Below are 24,310 nucleotides of genomic sequence, written 5' to 3' on the forward strand. Positions count from 1 at the left end.
AGTTCCATAAGAAACTTAAGCCCAAATCCAACTTTGCACATACAAGCCACCCTACTGAAGTCAATTTGCACACTCGATGTTATGCAGCGGCTGGGCATCTCAACAAATCTCCCTATGTGATTCTGGTCTTGGGTTGCTAGTTTGGCTTATGGATGGATACCTGTCTACTAGACAGAACTGTGGTAGGTCATTGATTTTCTGCCATCTGTAAGCAATTGGACTGAAATTAGTTACTAATTGGGGTGAGAGACCTCAGCATAGGAAATACCAACCACCTGGGCCATAGAGTTACCTGCTGTAGGTTTCTGAAACTCTGGTGCTTCATAATGTTCATAGCTCTTATAATGCCTAAAAATGGCCCATGGTGATGTCTTGGTAATATTTGCAGCTGAGAAGGAACCAAGTTTCAGTCATTTTTTTTGGCTGACAGTGTTGACACAGACTGCTAACCAGGTGGTGATTAAATCTTAGATTTCGGACTTGAAAAACCCAACACAGCTTCAAGCTGTGCTTTAGACTAGTGTGTATTCTTTCAGTTCTTATGTAAGCAATCCGTTTATAATAGCAGACCACTGTCTTGCAAGCAAAGCTTTGTAATGGAATTATCTAAAACTGTCAATGTCTGTTTTAACACTTGCAAACTCAATCCCAAATGTCTGGGGGTGTCTCAAATATATATATTTTGCTACAAGCGGTAAGACTTAAATCTTGGACTCATTGCTAGAACTGGGTGTTGTAACCATAGTGATTTCCTTTCAGTTGCTAGACTTTGACTTGCCATGAAATGGAGAAGGAAGAGGTTTGGGGAGAGATTTAAACAGTTCCTCCAATATTGAACTGACACCTACTGCTGAACCTATGTTGATGCTGTAGAAAATAAGTATATCTATGACAAGCAATCTTTGCATACAGAATTTGAAGAAGCAATACAGTTAAAAACTGACTGAAAACAGGATTAAAGAACTGGAATTGTTCCTGTAAATACAAAAAAAGGGAGAAACAAAAGCACTGTTCCCACAGAGAACACTTATCTTCCACCTAACAGTTTCCCCATCACAGAAAAGCTTTTTCCAAACGTCAGGTTGGTGATACAGGAGCAGGGACTAAGCTTTCTTAGCTGCCCCCTGGGATGAGACATAATCAAAAGAGTATCCATGTCACAAAACTGTGGCAGCTACTGTTTCAGCAGGCGACGTACAATACTTTACTAAGCGTACTGAATTTCATTTTGCTACAGCCAAAACCAAGCTATTCACCCATCCTGCCCCCTATACACGCTCAGTAAGATTACATATGCCGAACTAACTGTATCCATGTTTCTTGCAGAAGCTCAGAGCTCTCTCATCTGCAGCTATTTCACTGCTGGATACACAGACATTTGTTTGCTTTTTTTATCACGTCTGTAATCAAGGAGAGACCCAAGAGTTAACATTCATCTGGCTGCCTTAGAACAACATGGCTATCATGCTGCCAAAGACTTGAGATCCATTTAGAGTCCTATCTCCAGTGATGACCAACATCAAATACTACATAAAAAGATACAAGAATCCTACAGAAGTAGGATAATCTCCCCACAGCATTTCTTTCATTCTGACCCACAACAGGGAAATTATTTTACCCTGAACCATGTCAATTTATATTCCTCCCAAGATTTATTTACAACACATTTCCTGAGCCTGTTTTAACGAGTGCAAATTAGGTGTCAGATTCACTTCCATCATTAAAAATAGCAAACTGAAAAGCATACCAGGAAAGTAATCTATTTCACTTGTCTTAAATTATGAAAAATTATGGGAGAAGATCTCTTCCTGAAAACCCTGGTGAGTGCTGGAGTGAGACCTGCTTCTGGCCTTGTGCTCTAGGGTTCAGAGTGGGTGGAAAAGGAGGCAGGACTATCCATCTCTGATGATCTGCTAACACAGATTGTTACACCAAGCTGTTCAAGCCCCAGAGTCACTATCTGATTTTCTATCCTGCTCTGAAGAAAATGGACTATGGCATCTGGCAAGTTTGCTGTAGGGTATTTCAGAAAGCCAATCTGGTGAAAGGAATGAAATACTAGGGTGAGAGCAAAGAGAGGCAGAGCTGTCCCTAGTTGTTTCCTAAACACCATTCTCCGCTCCATTCATTAGCTTTATAATTATTGTCTGTGAAGAGTCAATCTCCAGGGAGCAGATGTTCATATTATCCTGAGATACCTAGAGATGTTGTAATCAGCTGAAAGCAAGCAGGAAGATACTTTATTTGGTAGTTCAGTAAATTTATTACTGTACTCTAACAGATACAAAAGCTATTCCTGCTATAAATAGATGAAAAACTAAACATCCACCCAGATACAACAGATCCATCTGGAAAGTCCTGTGACTAGCCAGAATGTTTATCTCTAAGCATTCGGTGTCTACCAAGGCAAAGCCGCTAATTCTGTAACTATTCAATCAAGCGTTATGCAGTTGGGTAAGGCAAATAACATGTGATATATGGAAAAGGTTCATTCCACTAAAGCCGTACTTGACTACATCTACACTGTATAATCAGGAACCTTAACTGAAACCATTTGCCATATTGCTTCAAAGCTGTTGTTGCTGCATGACATGGTGCTGTGTCCTACTTTGTGCTGGAGCATCACCTACCTGACCACCTGTAAGGGCCTTATCTCTGATTAAAAGTCACCAGGCAGAGCCATTTTATCATACTGAAGAATAGTGAGACTCACCATCATTACCACAAAGAAGAAAAACCTCCCCATCATCTCCATCATTGCTCATGTCATGGACAATGGCATGACTTAGTCACCTCTGCCATACACCAAAACTGCCAAACAGCTGGTCTCCTGTCCCAGCTTCAGTTTCTTACTATCATCTCCTCCTTGCTGCAGACTGGCTTGGTAGGTGCAGGAAAAGAGCTACAGCTGTCCCATAACTTACTCCTCTGTAGCCAGGCTGCTTCACTGACATTGGTTCCATTCACATCCGCAAACACCCCATTTATCAGTGTTATCTTCAGAAAAGCCAAGCCTTCTGGATCTCTGTATCTTATACGCCTCTGACACCAATGCCTTTGGTTGGCTCTGTAATAAGCTAAGCCAGTCCTACAAAAAGCCATAGTTGGGAAAACATTACACTTCAGCTTTAAACTAGGCTTCACATAGCTTGGCTATCTGCATGTAGAACTTATCTGGCTGAAAACAAGTAGATTTTAGTGGAAAAATGAGTCTTTCTATTCAGTGGAGGCATTAAGGAAAAGAAACAGAAAAGCAGCCGTGTTTGTAGGAGAAGAAATAAAAGCGTAGGCACAATTTGAAATGCTTGTTTCACTGTTGAAAACACACTGAATTTCCATTCCTCTGTGGGGTGGAAGTTGTCTAATTTCCAAAGCAGTGAACACTTAACAGTAACAAGCAACCGTTTACTTGTTTTTAAATGGAAAAAAATCATGAGGACTTTTAGTTGACATGGGTAAGGCACTGCAATGACTCCAGAGGTAAACATTGCTTGGCCAACAACCCATGGATTTAGGATCCCTCAGCCGTCAATAGTCCCTCTGGCCTATATCATGTCAAGTGCAATAAATGAAGGATACACCATGCAGGACAAGCTTTACAACAGTGCCTCCACATTCAGTAATAGGCTCTAGCAAGCAAGGACAAGCTGAAGGGTCAGCCTGGGTTTCCTTACTTTGGCAAATGGTTTGGATGCTAGTTATTTTTTTCCCCTGCTAATAAATAACAGCAAACAAAGGCAAGATAATACAGAAACAGTCAAGTGGCTGCTGAGCTCCTATGGCATTTTAATGCTGTGAAAACACTACAGAACTTACATAGCCAATGTGAGATAGCAGGTAGGCCACCAGATGCCAACCCACAGACCTTGAGTGCCACAGTCATTTGACTAGTGTCAGTGCAGCCCTGGCAACAGATCTGAGCTTCTTCTGTCACTCTAACCTGAAGCTGTAGAAGAGCTTTACACAGCCAATAAACCTGGCCTCTGCTGTAGCCCTGTGCATGGCACCACACTGCTAACTCGTTCTGGTTCCTCCTTGGCTTCTTCTGACTAGCAAATATGAAAAATGCAACAGCATTTGCCTTCAGTTGAGAGCAGTGGTAAGTGTGCTCTATCATCTTTCACAATCAGAATCACAGAATCACTAAGGTTGGAAAAGACCTGTAAGATCATCAAGTCCAACCATAAAAAAAAAAAAAAAAAACAAAAAACACACCAAAACACACAAACACAAACCAAAACCACCCACAAACCACAAAATACACCACAACCCACACCAAAACAACCCACCCACACCACACAGCACCATGCCCATCAAGCCACATCCCACAATGCCATATCCACACGCTCCTTGAATACCTCCAGGGAGGGTAACTCAACCACCTCCCTGGGCAGCCTGTTCCAATGTTTCACCACTCTCTCAGGAAAGAACTTTTTCCTAATATCCAACCTGAACCCCCCCTGGCGCAACTTGAGGCCATTTCCTCTTGTCCTGTCACTCGTCACTTGGGAGAAGAGACCAACACCCACCTCTCTGCAACCCCCTCTCAGGTAATTGTAGAGAGCGATAAGGTCTCCCCTCAGTCTCCTCTTCTCCAGACTGAACAACCCCAGCTCCCTCAGCCGCTCCTCATAAGACTTGTGCTCCAGACCCCTCACCAGCTTCGTCGCCTTTCTCTGGACACACTCCAGCACCTCAATGTCCTTCTTGTAGTGAGGGGCCCAAAACTGAACACAGGATTCGAGGTGCGGCCTCACCAGCACCGAGTACAGGGGCACGATCACCTCCCTGCTCCTGCTGGCCACACTATTTCTGATACAGGCCAGGATGCCATTGGCCTTCTTGGCCACCTGGGCACACTGCTGGCTCATATTCAGCCGGGTGTCGATCAACACCCCCAGGTCCTTTTCTGCGGGGCAGCTTTCCAGCCACTCGTCCCCAAGCCTGTAGCGTTGCGTGGGGTTGTTGTGACCCAAGTGCAGGACCCGGCACTTGGCCTTATTGAACCTCATCCAATTGGCCTCGGCCCATCCATCCAGCCTGTCCAGATCCCTCTGCAGAGCCTTCCTACCCTCAAGCAGATCGACACTCCCGCCCAACTTGGTGTCGTCTGCAAACTTGCTGAGGAAGTACTCGATCCCCTCATCCAGGTCATCGATAAAGATGTTAAACAAGACCAGCCCCAAAACTGAGCCCTGGGGGACTCCGCTTGTGACCGGCCGCCAACTGGATTTCACTCCATTCGCTACAACTCTCTGGGCTCGGCCATCCAGCCAGTTTTTTACCCAGTGAAGAGTGCGCCTGTCTAAGCCACGAGTCGCTAGCTTCTCCAGGAGAATACTGTGGGAGACAGTGTCAAAGGCTTTACTACAGTCCAGGTAGACAACATCAACAGCCTTCCCCTCACCCACTGGGCGGGTCACCTGGTCATAGAAGGAGATCAGGTTGGTCAAGCAGGACCTGCCTTTCATGAACCCATGCTGGCTGGGCCTGATCCCTTGGTTATCCTGCACATGTCCCGTGAGCGCCCTCGAGATGAGCCTCTCCATAACCTTCCCCGGCACCGAGGTCAGGCTGACAGGCCTGTAGTTCCCCGGATCCTCCTTCCGGCCCTTCTTGTAGATGGGTGTCACATTGGCAAGCTTCCAGCCATCTGGGACCTCCCCCGTTAACCAGGACTGTTGATAAATGATGGAGACCGGCTTGGCAAGCTCCTCCGCCAGCTCCCTCAGCACCCTTGGGTGGATGCCATCAGGCCCCATAGACTTATGAGTGTCCAGGTGGCATAGCAGGTCATTAACTGCTTCCTTCGGGATCATGGGGAGCCTATTTTGCTCTCCATCCCTGTCTTCCAGCTCAGGGAGATGGATACCCTGAGGATACCTGGTCTGACTATTAAAGACTGAGGCAAAGAAGGCATTAAGTACCTCATTAAGTACCTGGATTCCCATGAAACTGACAATGGCACTGGATTTGTAGGGTTTTAATCAGATTAATCATATTAAATTGGCCAACTCAGTTATCCAATTGGTTATGCTATTAGTAAGAAAAATAAAACAAGGTCCTTTATGATCAACACTCTAAAAACACCCTGGATTCTGCTCTGAGGATTTAGTGTCAATGAGACATGCATCTAAAGGCAAACTGATTCCCTGCAAAAGCCAAAAGCAAGTTTTCCACAGAAAATTTGCATTGGTGTTGTAAACTTATCAACTATGATAGATTATCATGTAAGCAGCTTAATATTTAAGTTAAGCAGCTCATGAGAAATCACATGGGGAAACTTCTTCTCAAGCTGCCTTTTGTAGAAACATTCCAGATGCAAAGCAAGTATTTACAGCAGGCTTGGTTTGCAGTGACCACAAGATGACAGAGCTCAAGATCTGGAGGATAGCTGGGGAGGTGAGCAGCAGAGTTAGCACTCTGGGCTTCAGAACAGTAGAATTTGGCTTGTTCAGGTAATTGCTAAGGAAAATGCCTCAGCAAGAAGTCATCAAGCAGAAAGGGTTGAGGCTGATTTTTAAAGAAAACTTATTAAGAACCAGGAAAAATCCACCCCATCATGCAGGAAGACCAAGAATTTCAGCAGAAGGCCTGCCTGGCTAAGACAGGATTTTCTTGATGAACTAAAACACAGAAGGGAGTGTACAAGAGATGGAAGCAAGGCAACAAAACTGGCAAGAAAACCAACAATGACAAATTATTTGTTATTGAACAGGCTGGGAAGGTGAGGAGAGGGAGTTGCCCTCAGTGTGAGAAAGTAGCTGGAATGCATGGACTTCTGCTTTGGGATGGGTCAGGAGTCAGCCAAGAGTTTATGGATCAAGATTAGCAGGCAGACCAACATGGGTGCTGTTGTAGTGGGTATCTACTATAGACCTCCCGACCAGGAAGAAAGATGTAGATGAGGCCTTCTTCCAACAACTGGAGGAAGCCTCATGTTCAGAGGTCCTGGTTCTCATGGGAGAGTTTAACCACCCTGATATCTGCCAGAAGGATGATACAGCAGGGCTCAGGTAATCTTAGAGACTTCTTGAAGACATTGATGACAACTTCCTGGCACAGCTAACTAAGAAGCCAACAAGAAAAAGTGCTCTGTTGGACCTTATAGTTACAAGAAGGAAGAACTTGTCCAAGATGTGAAAGTCAGGGGCAGCCTTACCTGCAGTGACTGTGAGATGGTAGAGTTCAGGATCCTGAGAGGAGGGAAAAGGGCAAAAGGTGGGACCACAGCCCTGGGTTTCAGGAGAGCAGCTAAGACTGCCTCTGACTTTCATGTCTCGGACAAGTTCTTCCTTGATCTCAAGAAGTCCCTTCCAACCTAAATGATTATTCGATTCTGTGAAGCATAAAAATATTGCTTCAAAAGACCTGAAAGTAGAAAGAGACAAGGTAACAAGAAAGGCTTTTGTAGGTACCTTAATTGCAAAAAGAAGGTGAGGGACAAATGTGGGTCAAAAGGTACTTTGGTGTTGACCAATATAATTTCAAGACTGCTGCCTACCTCTGTGAAAAACGTGTGTGATCAGGATGGTTTCTGATGACAGGAAAGATGACAAGTGTTAATACCCATCTCTAAGAAAGGCAAGAAAGAGGGCCCAGGGAGCTATAAGCCTCACCTCAGTCTCTAGAAAACTCATGGAGTACATCCTTCTGGAATCCATTTCAAAGTATATGAGGGACAAAGTGGTAAATAAGATAGTCAACACAGACCTACCACAGGCAAATCATACTTGATTAAGCTGACTGCCCTTTACAATACAGAGGCTGTCTACATGGATGGGAGGAGAGCAATAGATGTAATATAACTTGATTTTAGTCAGGCTTTTGACATCATCTCCCACAGCATTTGTATTTGGAAGCTGAGGAATGATGTGCTGGAGAAATGGGCTTAGACAGGTTGAAAATTAGCCAGCTGGACTGCCAGGGCTCAAAAGGTGTCATTAATGGCTGGAGGTCAAGCTGGCAGCCAGCAACAAAGAAAACAGGGAGCACTGGAGCCCACACTGTTCAACATCTTCATAAATGGCCCAGAGCGCATCATTAGCAACTACATGGATGACTCTACGTTAGGGAGAGTGGCTGACACAATCAGTGGCAGAGCTTCATTTCAAGTGGCCTTAATAAACCAGAGGATTGGGCTAACAGGAAACTCAGCTGAGCAAGAGCTACAGATGTCAGCTCCTGGAGCAGGTTGGAAACAGAGTGGTTGAGCCCCAACTGAATGCAAGCCACCAAGTGCACTTTCATCATACGTAAAGCTAACTGCATGCTGAGCTACATTGGAAGGGGTACGGCCAACACAGAGGGAAGTCGTTACCTTCCTATATTCTGTAATGGTAAGGCTGCACTTAAAACAACGTGTCCTGTATCTTCCCTCCCCTCAGGGACTGTGAGAAACTGCAAAGGGTCCAGTGGAGAGCTATCAACGTAATTGGGGCCTAGAGCACATAACCTATCAGGAGAGACAGGGGAGGTGGGCTTGCTTAGTCTGGCAAAGAGAAGAGCTGGGGAATATTTCATTGCAGCCTACTACTTCCTGAAGAGAAGACAACGGTCAAACCACTCCCAGCAGTGGCAGATGATATAACGAAGGGCAACAGCTACCAATCGCACCTTGCGGGGCTCACGGTGGATGTCAGGAAAGACTTTTCACCAGAAAGACAGTGCAACACTGGAAGAGGCTGCCCAGAGAGGCTGTGGAATTCCCAAACTTGCAACAAGGTTTGCTAGAGAGAGTGGTGTCTGACCTGAGACAGGGTTAGTGACAGTCCTGCTTCAAATAGGAGGCTGGACTAGAAACTCCCAGAGGACCTTCCAACCAGCATGTGAGTAGTTTTATCATACTACGACAGTGTCACTAATACCCTTAGCGTTATCAACTCCAAGTGCAAAATACCTTCACTTTGAGAGACATTATAAAGTAAAAACATCATGATGCGCCTCCATCCCAAGTTTTCAGATACAGCACAAAATGTTACGATCCTTCATTTTGAAATATCAGGGAGACAGCCTGACCTTATGATTTATGGGTTAGAATTCTGTAAAGCAATCAGCCTGCCAACAACATACGGGAAAAATCTCTCCAGCCACATAACAGTCTTCATTATCACCACCATTTTACACAACATGATCCAAGCATAAGCATCATGAACAATGAAACAAAGTAGTCTCAAGCAATTTAGAACAAAAAAAAAAAAACAGCCCACCAAAAAACAAAAAAAAAAAAAAACAACCCAAAAAAAAGACAAACTGAAGCATACATGCAAAGCAAAAAACCAAACCAAACCCCACCAAAAAAAAACCCCAAAACATTAAGGTATACACAAGTCTAAAGATCTGGCAACTAAATGATTACTGTTTCCATTCCAGGTAGAGCCACTGACTCACTGCGTGTCACTTCGACCTCCACCTGCTTCTCTCAAAAATAAAGAAAATTGATACAGTAGAATGACAACTGAACCAGGCAGGAAGAATCAAATAGATTTCAATCACCAGACCCACAGAAATAGCAATAACACCCAACTAATCTGCATGAAAATAAATTGGTAAAAAAATACATTACATAGATACATATGTTAAGGCATTAAAAAAAAAATAAAAAATCAGTAGCTGTTGTTACAAAGGTAGCCCAAACTCACATTAAGACATATGTAACTTCCCTCCTACATTGTTCAGCATCTTCGGGAGACAAGAACTTTGGCCATGGTTTTCTGTCTTCATTAATGATTTCTAACTCACAAGCTTTGCTTAACGTAAGCCCCTGCACAGCACAGAATTAAGGGTTGTGGGGCTTATTCTTTTACTGTACATGTTCAGCTAGCTTGTCCTGTGACTCCAATTCATTTGTGACATTGCTGACATTCTTGTGCTTGTGTTCTCTTCAACTTTCTGTCCAGTGCTTTTAGGATTTCTGGTACTGTTATTGCTTACACAATAGCGTTCAAGACAAAATTCAGCAAAACTCTCCTATCTGCTTCTAAGCTAGCAATCAGCTCAGCTTTGACTGCAGTGCTGTGCACTGTCACCACGAGGAATTCTTCTGCGCTCTTAGCACTGGGCCATCCTCCTTAGACATTCAGTGCGCTTCATAATGATCTCATAGTTCACCCCTGCTGAGCTAACTTGAAATTACAAAGAAAAAAATAATGAAGTGCTTCAGAAACAACTATTGTTAGAAAAAAGGCTGCTTTCCAATTATGTTGCTTGTAGGTAGCAAGGGAACTGTGGTTTAATCAACTCTGCTTTTCCACAATTTTTTGCCTTTACTGGAACTTTGAAGTGCTGCATCCTTCCATCATATCTTTTTCTTAGTTTGCTTTACTCCTCACATCACATTGCATGTTGTAGACCCTCTGAGCTGATCTATGCCCACCTCATTAGGATTCAGTCCTCCAGTCAGTAAGGAGCCATCTCCACGTAGTCGACACAAGAACCTGGGAAGTACAGTTTCCTCCCAAATGTGCAGTCCCACTCCTGTGTATTGGTTCTTTCAGTCCAAGCTGGCTGAAACATTTTGGAACATGAGTTAAAGCTTGAAACTTCTTTTCTTTGGAGTGCTTGCTCCACATGCTTTGCAGAGAGGAAGAAGACAGCACTACTTGGGCACAATGTCACAGTCCTCAAATGTCATCCCACTGTTCCCTTTCATAACTGCATATGAACAGACAAGGTTTTGCACAACTCACAGGAGAAGAATCCTAGAACATCCTCAACTTCAGCACAAAGCAGCGTGTAATACCTAGAACACCTTTGCACTGTAGTTGTTAATACCTGGACTTGAACACTAGCCGGAGTCCTCAGATACAGACAGACAGGTATAGACCACCTGGACAAGTTTGGTTTGGTTGTTTTCTTTGGCAAAATCTCATTTTCATCTGACTCACAGAGAAAGCTGTTTAAGAGAAAACATCTGTCTCTTATTGTTGTACATTTGCTCTTAAGAGATGTATCTAGACACGGATTAACATACGTTGGTCTGTGGGCTACTTGCCAGTAAGAAGCTTTTCTCTTCCTTTGTTTTCCCTTCAATTGTTCTTTAGTCAACCGCAGGTGCTCTCACTGGAGCCAAAGTATAAAGGACACTATTATTTGCTGCCTGTAAAAATACAAGCACTCATTGAATACAGTTACTCTATATGCCAGTACACTTGTATTTGTTTACTCCAGCATTAATTATAATGCCATCTTACTTAACCATCTACATCTCCTGTGCGATATTTTTCTTGTTCTCCACCTCTCCCCTCAAGCATTTTTATAGCAGTATTACCCTCTATATAGAAAAGAGTACCAGCTTCAAAAGCAAAAAAAGAGTCGTGTGGGAATAGATATCGCTACTTGTTTCCTACAGGTACTAAAAGCAGTTCATTGATCTTTCAGGGAATATGAATTGTACCATGGACATGTTCTGATTCTTATGTCGGCAATTACCATACTCACTTAAGACAGACATCATATTAATTTGCACTGTGATCAATGTTATACTGGTGTATCATTGCTACCCCAGACAATGGGTTATGTGGAAGTTTGAAGTGAAGCTGAGAATGCTATAGTGGTTTTCAAGCTTTCTTAAAGGATCTTCCAGCATGCAGTGAGGATAACAATAACATATCTGTAAACCTACCTTACCTGCTACCTTACTTTCCTGCTAAGTTTAGCCAAGTCCACTCCTAATCAAAGCAACCTATATTAGTATTTAGTACGTCACCTCTTTTCTTCCTATACAAAGAACAAGTGTCATGTTCAGGCCGCTCAGATTAGCAAAGCTCAAATAAGAGGAAAAAAAGCAGAGGGCAAGGCAATGGTATATTGATCCAAAGTACAGAAGTTTTTACTCCTCTTCTCCCCGAGAGGCAAAGTGGAAAACACAAGATAACATTGGGATTTTACCCTCCTCTATATTAAATAATGCCAAACTAATGGAACACAACTATCATAACAACCCATTTAAATGTCAGAAGCAGTAATAAATGCTTCTGCTAAGTATTATTGCTAAAACACTGAACAAAGTGCAACAAAATACATAGTCTACTGTTGTAACAGAGAAACATTTTGCCTTTTGATTTTCTTTTTCAGGAATGATTGAAGACATTGGATGTAATTCCAATCCCATTGCAGTTAAGGGGACTTTTGCCTTGACTGCAAAGAGTGATATTAGATCCCAATATGGTAATGATAAGCATCTTCATTTCCAACATGCTGCACTTATAATGAGTCTAATCTTGTTCCTGGCTGTGCTTTAAGCAATAAAGAGCATCATCATTACAGCTATGCAGACTCCTGCCAGATCTCTGCTTCTTTCTGCAAGACATGACTGTGATGCCACATACTTAATTTAATTGTGAAGTGTCGTGGTTTAACCCTACCCTAGCCAGCAACTAAGTATAACACAGCTGCTTGCTTACTCCCCCCTAGTGGGATGGGGGAGAGAATTGGAGAAAAGGTTTGAGATAAAAACCATTTAACAGGACAGAAAAGGAAGAAAATAATAATAAAAGAATATACAGAACAAGTGATGCACAATGCAATTGCTCACCACCTGCTGACTGATGCCCAGCCGGTTCCCGAGCAGCGGCCATGCCCCCCTGGCCAACTCTCCCCAGGTTTGTTTTGTTCAGCGTGACATCATATGGTATGGAATATGCCTTTGGCCAGTTTGGGTCAGCTGTCCTGGCTGTGTCCCCTCCCAGCTTCTTGTGCACCTGGCAGGGCAGTGTCAGAAACCGAAAAGTCCTTGACTTAGTGTAAGCACTGCTCAGCAACAACTGAAATATCAGTGTGTTATCAACATTATTCTCATCCTAAATCCAAAACACAGTACTATACCAGCTACTAGGAGGACAATTAACTCTATCTCAGCCAAAACCAGGACATGAAGTTATAAATGCCAACAAGATTTATGAAACATTTCTCCAGAGAATTATCAGCACATTTGAAAAACAAAAATGCAAGGCATTCCATTAGCAACTAGAGATACCAATTGGATCAAACAAAATAACAATACCCTGCACATTTTCTCCTACAGAAATCTTGCATCTACAAATGGTTTGCAATTTTCTGACAGAAAACGTGATTTCTGCAAAACTGAAGCTTGCTGGGGGAAAATTCCAATCCTGTTAAAAACACCAAACAGCTTCTCTCAGGAAAATAGAAGGCTTTTATTCTATTGTCCTGGAGTCAATGGAGCTTCCTGTCTTGTTTGCCCTGACAGAAGTGTAGTTCACAAGAACCACAGCCTCCTGTGAACCAGGCCAGTGCACTGAATAATTTGAGTACATTCTCCTTGCCCCCTCCTCCCACTACTTTGGACAGAAGAGGGGAACTGGATAACATATGCTGCATCAGTCTTCACTGAAAACAAACCCCAAAGGAAGACTGAACTATGTCCTTAGAAAGAAAGGCAAATACAATTGATCCACTAGCATGCACATCCCTAACTCCCTGGCTTCCTTGCTTGGCTTGGCTGCAGACTTAATAGATGTAGCTGCCCTGACATTTTTAAGGGAAGAACATGAGTAGAACTAGTATTTTCTTCCTCCACAATTTGGGTTAAAATGTCTTCCCCTAATTTATGTGCAGGATCTGGAATTGAGCTCCAAGTGTATATGGGAAATTATACAGGATTCAAAAAAAAACCAAAACAACCACCCAACAAAGAAACAAGGAAAAAAAAAAGCCACACCAAAAAAATGCCAACCCCACACCCCAAAAGCCACACCACCATTTACATTCTCTTATCTTAAAATAGCTCTTTTGCCAGGTGAGGGTATAGATCTTCCCTAGAAGTTCCAAGATAGGACAGCTAACTGTTGCTAAACAAAAGCTAACAGCTTATTCTGATGCATTAGCATGCTTACAACATATGAATGAGTATGCTTTGTTACAATTTGCAAATTCATTGTCTCAAAACTCTGCCCTTCCCATTCTTGTTAGTATCAGATAAATGTGGAAAATAATCTTCCCCAATTAATAACAGCTTGCAGTCACAGCAGGATTCATATATATTGCTGTTCTACATTTATGGCTTTATTGCAGTTAATATTGATATTCTGATCATCACTCCATATTTAATTTTAAATTGCAATTTCAGTTATGTATGTCTTGATTAAGTTATACTATATTTGAACTGCATTTCATTTTCTGCGATGCTGCCAGATATTTAATTATTGGATGATTCACGAGGATATCATTTAAATTTAAGATCATCTGGGACTACAGTATGCATCCCGCAACTATCAATATACACTGTTATCTATGAAGCATGACATCAATGTATTTCATGTATTTGTTTTGCTGCACAGTGCCTTCGCATGCAAGCTCATCTAGAGATCTAACATTTTATATTGAATTGACCTAGAACAGCTAGATATTCACAAAATATTCTATTCTTCCATTTACTAACTTTTGCTACAAACTGCACCCATATTGTTAATTTTTAGCTGGTAGGACTTTTGGAGTGTGCTTTGATATTCAATTGTTACTGAAATATATCACAATGTGCTAAGCTGTTTTTCAATACATGAAATGATAACAGAACATAGATTGAGGCCACCTTGGAAAAAGGAAAAACACAAAAAGTCTTTTAGGTCACAAAGCTGAACATTGCAAGTTAAAAGATTCCCTATTTTCCCCTTAAAACATGTATGTCTGGAATTTGTGAAAGATAAAGCAACTGCCGGTACAGCAGACATAAATTCATCTTTTATTCAAGAGTCCTTAATTCAACTGGTAAGTGTGGTGAAGTACCAGTTCTGTGTCTCCCAGAAGGTTAGATTATAACATAACAACGTATTCCACATTATATTCTGCTGTGCTGAACTGGTAAACCACACAGTGGAAATTACCAGCAAGTCCAAATTACCTAGCTATTTTAATGCATCTTTACTGGTTTCAGAGAGCTACAGCTTTATCAGGAAAGAAAAAGTCCATTATTGCCCTTACGTCATCTATACATACTGCACAAAAAAAGATTAGGGAACCAAAAAAATAGAAATAAAAAGGAAATTTAGTATTGCATGGGAACTCTCCTGTCTATTACTTAGTGGAACTATGAATTGTTCTTCTGCCTTCAAGTACAATATGCATCACTGGTCCGTTCATTTTCTTTACAAGAAATGTATATTACCCAAGTGAACTGTGGACCTTGGTGCCAATATTTATTTATGAAGCTGCTTAAATTCAGATTAAGAAATAACTTGCCATTTTGAGTAAAATAGGCTAGTTTCTCTTACATTTCCACAGAATCTCTCTTACCTAGGACTAGCATGTAAGTATTTGCAACCTAATGCACCTTATTAGAACACTGATACGCAGATCGGCTTACATGTTATAGTACACATCTATACACGCTCACTTACACATTTCCAGTTTGATACAAAGAAATAAGAAATTTGCACAATTACTAAGAAAGGAAAAAAACCCATCTCATTCTAACAAATCAGACTTCATCACATTAAAAACAACTAAAAAACAACACACATCATTGCTTTATCATTGGTGCTCAGATGTTTACCACTGGGAAGGTTGACTGTGCCCTGGAAAAGCAGGGAGGCACTTGTGGAAAGCATAAACAGCTCAATAAAATCTACTGAAATATCATGATTTTTCAGCAGCATTACAGCTTTTTCTTTTATTATAGGAAGTACAGTTAGGCAAAAAATACTCAGTGTGCTTGTAAAAAAAGTTAAATATTTTTTAAAAGAAATAATTTAAAAGAACAGTTATCTGCACAAACAGAATATCTTTTTTAATTTTACATTGGGCCTTGTTTTTTTAACTCATGATTAGAAATTGTTAAATACCGAAGTTAAACATAGTCTGATTTATTTTCATATCTAGACTGGTGCTTGAGGTCTCGGGTAGCTGTCATAAAAAGCTAAAAAAATTCTGCAACCAGTTACTGCTATAGATATGAAAGATTCAGAAATTATTCATACACTCTAGAGCTTGAAACCATGAAATCCCCAGCAAATTTTACAGGGTAGAAGTCAAGTCATCATTAAATTCTCACTTCACTCACATCACTGTAAAATATAAAAAAATACTACGAAAACCTCTAAGATGTGGCTAGCCGTATGGTTTGCTGGCATTTCATTCTTCTCTGATGAAATATGAGAAAGGTAACACTGTATTCCATTAAAAAAAATAGAAAATGTATAACTATATAATTTGGGTTTTTATAGCTCAGATATCATTTGCTTTTCATTAAAATAACCTTTAACTATGCTTTTATAAATAAGAACTTACAGCAACAGAGATTCTCACAATCATGACATACGACTTCTCATTTTCCTCATTAAAATATTGAATGAGTAACACTCCCACGTTCTGGGGAATGGAAAAAAATAGATAACTTTCTGAGTTAAGAAACACTGAGATTCCTTTAGGATGAAGCTCAGATTTTTTTCTACCCATTAACACTTCTTGGCTTGCCACGTACTTCTACGTAATATAACACAATTGCAGGGCAGAGGATCACTCTCTACTGTAGTGCTACCAACAGCAGTACTCTGTATATAGCACAGCTAGATGAAATAAAATTTCTAAAAGCAGACTATGATGCAAAAAACAGCAATTAAATTTTCTTCTAGTAGCCATAGCCAAGAGACAGAATTTCTTTTTTTCACCTGATCACATCCTTTAAGATCTCTTGAAGCTTATTTGGCTATTTTTCTCTCTCTGTTGAGCTTTGAGAACCACCACATTGGCACCACTCTCAATTGTTAGCTTTTTTTCCAGGACAGCATGACAGTTCTACAAAAGCAGCTTTAAGACATAGTGAAAATATAAAGGAAAACAGGAAGGAAAAAAGATAATTATGTATAATTGGAATTTCTATTCCATCTGTGCTGCAAACTGCATAGACTCTGCTGAATCAGGCAGAAAATGTAGAGGATACCAAGTGAAGCACTAAGCATTGAGGATTTAACTTGTATCAGCCATTTATGAAAGTTTTTGTACCTAAAGTTGCTTGAAATAGGACAGGCTAAAAAACAGATACAACATATGAAAACAGCACCAGAATTTTTTTTTATTATTTATTTTTCTCATCCAATTCACATCTGGTCTGTGGGTCTGTATGTGCATAAGAGGAACAAAGGGCAGGGATTTAACTTCTCTTTGTCTGCTTCTAAGACAACTCCATTTGAATTGTACATTCAAAAACTTGCCTCCTTGGTGTTCATGCTTCTCCGTACTGTTATTTAAATTATAAATCACCTATTCAGCAGAGCACAGCATACACCCCACTGCATTACTTTGTAGTTCCAGGCTTGACCAGTGTGGTCTGAAAAGCAAAAGAAGCTGTCCTGACCTCCTCCTAGTTACCTGGGCAAGGAAAAAAAAAAAAAAACAAACACAAAAAACACCCACCAACTTATACCTTCAGCATACCACCTCTTGGCTCTGTCATGGGTAACCATCATCTTGCCAGCCTGCAGCCTGGAAAAGGGCATATCTATGAAATCCTTGCAAATCAGTGCTCAGAATGGATGTAATAGTGTGTATATGACCACTAATCATCAGGTCATAGCATTTCCTCCATATGAAACAACCACTACAGGCCCAAGGCAAGCAAGAACAGTATTTTCATTAGCTGCTTTTACTGATCATAAATCTATAGTTTATAGCTCTGCTAGATGTAACATTTCAGGTAGAAAGTCTTTTTGGAAGGTAATAACTCTGCTTTGATTGCACGGCAATGGTACAGTTTTAAGAAACCATTGAAGATGAAGAGAGGAAATCACATCAGACAGCTTTAATTCTCTATTTCTTCAAAAATTACAGTCCAGGCTAGCATTTGTGAGGATGACAGAGGTGAGGCTTTCCCTCGCATAAAAGAAAAATCTTACCCCTAACCTTTTTTTTCAATAATATCTATAATTTTGCGGCACTTCTACTGTTAAGACATGTGACAAAATGACCTGCCACTTGGAGGGAGGACATGAGGAAGAGAAAAACTAATACTCCACATACTGCTGTTCCATCATCTTTTAAGAACTCCATCAGCTACAAAGTACATGGGCTTTTCCACTTTAAAAAATTTACTACCTTTAAAATCACCAAATACCCAGAAAGACAAACACAAGAGAGTAAATGAGACCAGAAGCCTTTTAGAACAGTTTCTTTTCAGACTGAGTGAAAGCTGAAGGACTGCATAAATGGTTTTTCACCTAAGCCACAACATGAAAGTCAATGGATGATGTTCATTTTCTATGCAGTAATATTTGATTGCCAAGGACAGAAAGCACCACATTCCCCGGGCTGAGGTGAAATGTGCCCTGCTGTCAAAGGTCATTACATGTGGCAACTTCAGCCAATGCAGAATGAGAAGTTGTCCATTATACATTCTGAGGTCGTATTTGCTCTTTCTCAGGAGGTCTAGGGACTGCTGGCCTTTCATGGAGTGTGGGAGGAATATTTCAGGAACAAGACGGAATATCGAAAGAGTGTCCTCAATGGTATGCAATGCTATTTGGCTGAGGTCAGCTAAACCCTGCTCTTTTCACATTAAAGAAAACCTATCAAAAAACATGCAAGTGTGATCCACAGACTGGAGACCCAAATGTGCCATGTATTCCCTCTGGCTCAAGAGGTTTTGAAAGCCCGTGGCCAGGGGTGGTCACTGCCATTGGAGAGTAGTGTGAAGTTCAATATTAACACGAACAGGCCAAGACTTACGATCATGGTTAATGACAACATCTTAACGATCCTTAAACTTCCTATTGCTACTGATATTCATTTACTGAGAGTTATCTAAAAATAAACTTCTGTTAGGTTAATCAGTATGCAAAATACAAAAAGCCCTTCTTATTTCTTCCCTAGGACTATACTCTGACCATGTACTTCCAGCAGTCCTGGAGGGATAAAAGGCTCTCTTACTCTGGAATACCTTTGAACCTAACTCTGGACAACAGAGTGGCTGATCAGCTCTGGGTGCCGGACACATATTTCCAAAATGACAAGAAGTCATTTGTCCATGGGGTGACAGTGAAAAACCGAATGATTCGACTCCATCCGGATGGGACAGTCCTTTATGGCCTACGGTACGTTGGGTTTTTTAATTGGATATATGGCTGGCCTGGCAGAATGCAAGTCATGATTGGTAAGTGCAGGTAGTACCAATGCTGCTTTCCTCTCCTTTTTCCTGGTTTGTCAGTGAAGCTTTATGAGTCAGCAAATACTCCATCTAGATCACCACAGTACACCCAAGAATTTTCCTCAGGGCATCAAAACCACCTTTAATAGCTATAGCCATAACTAACAAAGCCTAATGCCTCTGTTTCTTTTGGCTCTTCTGAGCATGTTAACACTACTAATGAGTTCTTTATTATGGTTCTTAGGTGGTAATCAATCACAGCTTAAACGCTTCCTTCCTTCTGAAATTCACCAGCAGTTCTCTAGAACAATGTAAAATACAAAATTCGGAGTCATCTGAAGAAATGCGACCAGCATTTGGTAGGGAATAAAGAGAGGACATTTTAAGATTTACATGAATTAAGGATTATCTATACATCCGAGCATGGGTTTTCTTTGATCTGCCTTGATTTGCTTCTTCACACTGCAACTGCTTCTTCATATGGTGCAATCTACGTTCACCCCTGTAGATAAAAATATATTGTAAAATCTGAACAGGCACAATCTAATAAGGTACACAAATGCAAAATTAAAACTAAACCAAGTTATTTGTTATGTTGAGGTTGCTGCAGAGCCTGGGTAGGCTTTGCATTATTTTTAAAGTTAAGATAGCTTTACTTGGGAAAAAAACATCACCTGCTTGAAACAATCTTTGATCACTCACTGTTATCATTCAACAGTGAAAATACTGTCCAGAGATTATAAAACTGAAAGCATAATTCAGTTAATCAAAAAAAAAAAAATCATGAAGCATAAAACCTAGCTGAAATACCTCCAAATGGTACCTAAGATAGGACTGGGGGGGAACCAAACACCAAACTGCTGCAGCAATTCAAAATGAAATAATATTTGGGGAAAGATAATTTAGCGCTTACTGAAAATAAAAGTTTGAAATTACCTCATAGCCTATAAAAACATAACCTTTTAAAATACAGCACTACCTAGGCACTCAGCAAAAGCCTTCCAGCTTCACAAGAGACAAAAAAATAATTTTAAAATTATTATTTTAGTTCATCGTAAGTTTTCATTTGAACTTGTCAGATTCACAGGCAGTGCATCAGTCACTACCAAGGACCACACAGGCACTTTGCTACAGCCAGATCTGTTCTGGCACAGAGAAAACTGCTACTTCAGTTGTGAAAAAGAAAACAAGGAACTCATGAGGAAACAGCTGATAGACTACAGGCTCTCATTATCGTCTGCTAAACAGAGCATTTGAAAAATACATCTTTCCCATTGCCTTCAGACCTCCTGCAGTTCCTTTCAATCAAACTGAGTCCTGAAAATCAGCTTAGCAGGGCAGTTATCATTTATCTCAGGACATTTTGGCCTGAGAATTTTTCAAATTTTTTTTTTTTTTTTTTTTTAAGGTCAGGAACTAAATTTATTTACATTCCAGGATTGGCACAGTGGCAAGAATGTGCATTAGAGCCAAGTAGTCCCTCACAAGCAGTTGTATGTAACAAACTACATCTAGAAATGTATGCCATGCACGTACTTCCATACACATGCCATACATCTGATATCAATAACTGTCTTCTGCAGAGGTAGCAAAAGTGGATATGGCACATCTGGTGAACCTGCTGCAAGCCCTCTCACATGCTTCATCTGCAAAGCACCAGCCTGGCCGAGAAGCTGTGACCCTGCCCGAGCAGAATGCCCGTGCTCTTCCTCCCAGAGGTGTTCAGCAAACCTCCAGTGCAACAGCAACGATGGTCACCTTCACATAACGAGGTTGCTAGTTCATGTGATTAAATAACCATTCACATGTGAATGGTTAACCAGCAGTTCTGTAAGCCTGCAACAGCTGCAGCTCTGCAACTTAATACCCCATCCAATACCTCACTCAGGAAAACCGAATAAAACTGAAAATCAAATAAACAGAAAAAACCCACACTTATGTAAAAGGCAACCTATATTCCACACACTTGCAGTCTAGTACTGGGCAATTCCCTTCTCCTCCCTCACCCCTGCCTCATGCCCTTAACGCACGCTGGCAGAGGGGCGACCTGGGCCTCTCCCAGGCTTCTGGGCTTCCCCGCCTTCTCACCCCAGAGAAGGCAGCAGGGCTAAGTACTGCCAGATGTGCCCATATCCACCAACAGCGTTGACATCACCAACCACATGCAGAAGGAGATGCTCAGCTGTGAGGTCTTTTTCACAGCTCAAGCTGATGTGCCGTGTTTTCTCCAAGGAGAAGGCAGCTGTTCAGACACATGTGGTGAGCAGACTTTGGTCTGCCAGTGAAAACACGTGTGATGTCCCCATCCCACAAGAAAGATCAGATCCAAGACAAAGATAACAAATGAGCAGAAGAAAGAATGAAGTTAAGAGACATTGAAACAGGTTTCATACAACAAATGGCAATTACTGCACTGTTTGCATCTATTAGCGGTCAGTTTTCTCATGGTAATAAAGGTGATCTATAGGCTGAGAGAAGCATATTTAAGGTCATACAAACAGCAATTTCTTCATATACCAGATGACACATATGCCTCATAAGAAATAAAACAGGATAAAACACTGCAGAAAATGCTCTTCGGCAAAATTCAACATTGCCTGGTAGAAAATTGGGCACAGCTCCAATCTTAGTCTCACAGGTAGAGAAGAAACTTTGCAATGCAGTACAGTGCGTGACGACAATATCACCAAACCTCTCACAGAGGAGCTGTGACCTCCGAGTTTCACTTTCATTGACCTGGCATGACTTGAACAAGACAGACAACACCAGTTATGCTGCAGACCAGGGTCTGAGTTCACAGAAAATTAGGCAGGGCCTTAAACCATCTCTCAAGGATAATTTAAATGCTTGTTTTCCCCTGTGCCTCCTATTCCCCACACAAATTTCCTATTTTCAGTCCAGAGTTAAATGTTTCTTTGCAGATTCAGATATGAAATTTTACTGGCTTCTTTAAACAGGAATTGGAACAATCACAAGAGCTCTAAATAACCTGCTTTGCTTGCATCCATGTACTCAGCTTTTTGGCAGTGATGCAATGTTCAGTCTCAACAGAGCTGAGAAAAAAAAAAAACCAAGGTTGATCATCTGGCTTTACAGATGAATAAACAAGGGAAATATGCACTGAATACACTGGACTGGTTTTAGATCATATAGCAAAGGATTATCACTTCAGTATGTCTCCATTATAGTATTATTTCTATGATGAAACAAACAGTCCCTTTAGCTATTTTTCCAGTAACTTTCAGATGTTATATTCCCACAGGTTAAAGAATGATGTGTGCGTATAAACTTGTACAGACACAGAATAGTCCTAAACTTTCTGCCCTCTAAAATTGAGCATTGCCGTTATGACTTCTACTGCAAATGCTCCTTCTGTTAATTATTCACAGTAGTGAATTATGTGTAACATTACTAACCAAATAACTCTTTCATCCTATCACCCAAGCAAGTAAACACACAAACATATTTAACTCCATGCTAATATTTTCACTGAACTCCATTTCAAATATGCCAGGGAAGTTGAGTGTCACTGTTAAGTATTATGTACCTGAAGTGCGTGATTCTTCAGTTTCTATCAAGTACACCTACCAGCAGCTATTATTTTCTGTGGTATAGCCTAGCAAACCTGCAGCACGGTGAGGCTCGTGTCTGAGACAGCTCTAGCTTGGTCCCAGGACAGCTGGTAAAATACTGGATTCTTCTTTATTTTTTCCCCATTTTTAATAAGTCATCAGATCCCATTAGCTATAACCCTTTTGGCACTAGCAGCATCTTTCATTACTTTCATTGTCTTTTCAGGCAAGATTCTCTAGAAATCTCTCCCAAAGCTCTAGATTCTCAAACCAACACATGCTGTTGTTTCTTTTGCCTGTGCTTTCTCCCCCTTTCCTGGGTAAGATGCTAGAGATGTAATCTGTCTTTAAGATATTTAAGGAAACATTATGAATTTATTTTACTGAATTCCAAATTCAGATTCTTATGTCATGATGTCAAGAATGGAAGCTCTGATTTAAATCATCCTTTTCTAGTATTTTTATGCCACCTTTTAATTCCTCTCAGCATTTCATTAGCAGAACAGTGACATCTTATTGCTTCAGAAACATCTGCTCTGTTATCATGACATTGCCTCAAAATAAACATCAGCATAATTTAATCTGGTGTGGTGAAAGAAGCATATCCTTCAAAAGCATTGGTTAAGAAGTGCAATATACCTTCAGTGATACCTTTACACATATTTCCCTCCCTTCTGGTGTTCAAACACAAACCCATCTTTCATTAGAGCAGTTCTTTATTTATTTCAAGGCGGGGGACTGACCATATCACAACAAGTATGCGAAGGTCTGGCCTGGAGCACCAACAACCTTTGGTTTTAGTGGGACTATGCATTTTCATACTGCTGCAGCAGAAGATGCCACTTTGCTAGGCACTGCTACAGCTGCAGGGGCGCAGGGCAGAAGGATGATATTTGCCTTCAGCGTAAGGACTTATTTCACCATGTCTTACACAAAGAAGGTCTTCTTGTGACGTAAACAGCCAGACATATCCATCTATGTCCAACCAATTCATAAATGTGAATTGACCCATGCAACGTTGGATTTACTAACCACTTATTCATGCAATATCCGTGGAAGCCCATCTAAAATATTCTAAAGGTGGAATACAAGAAAAGCTATATTTGAATGCAGAATGCTTTGTTCTCAAATATAATCTTAAAAGTAAATTTGAGTGTAAACTTCCCTTCTTGACTGTCTCTATTTTGGTGATATATCCGAGAGTGTTGCTAAAGAAATTTGCTAGTCAGGAGTTTATATCTTTCAGTGCAGTGAAATTTCACCTTAAAGATCATCTAGTTCCAACCCCCCTGCCATGGGCAGGGACACCTTCCACTAGACCAGGTTGCTCAAAGCCCGGTCCAACCTGGCCTTGAACACTTGCAGGAATGGGGCATCCACAGCTTCTCTGGGCAACCTGTTCCAGTGCCTCACCACCTAAGGTGGTGTTTCCTTCAAACACCTTTGTGGATTTTTAATAAAGAGTCAGTTATTGGGTCCTTTTGAGGACATCCCATCATTGCAACAAGCAGCCTACTTAGGCTGGTACTCACCTCACCTTAAACCATTGAGAGAAAGGTGATTAGTAACACAGGTGAGGACAAACAGCTCCAGCCAAAAAAGACGACTGCAGTCATTCTAAATGATAAAAACCAATGTCATT

At 41.0% G+C, this 24,310-nt stretch overlaps 1 protein-coding gene across 2 annotated transcripts in view; it reads left to right on the top strand.

Moving 5' to 3' along the window:
* GABRB1 (gamma-aminobutyric acid type A receptor subunit beta1) overlaps positions 1–24,310 on the top strand; it is a 134,131-nt gene that overhangs the window by 52,697 nt on the left and 57,124 nt on the right. The window contains exon 4 of one of the 2 annotated variants that reach the window (XM_059817581.1): positions 18,823–19,043. In XM_059817581.1, coding sequence (XP_059673564.1) covers positions 18,823–19,043 — 221 coding nt within the window. Of the gene's footprint in view, positions 1–18,821; positions 19,044–24,310 lie in introns of both variants that reach the window. The other variant, XM_059817583.1, reaches the window with a different exon arrangement.

Source organism: Gavia stellata, chromosome 5 (genome assembly GCF_030936135.1).
Source record: "Gavia stellata isolate bGavSte3 chromosome 5, bGavSte3.hap2, whole genome shotgun sequence".
Taxonomy (NCBI): domain Eukaryota; kingdom Metazoa; phylum Chordata; class Aves; order Gaviiformes; family Gaviidae; genus Gavia; species Gavia stellata.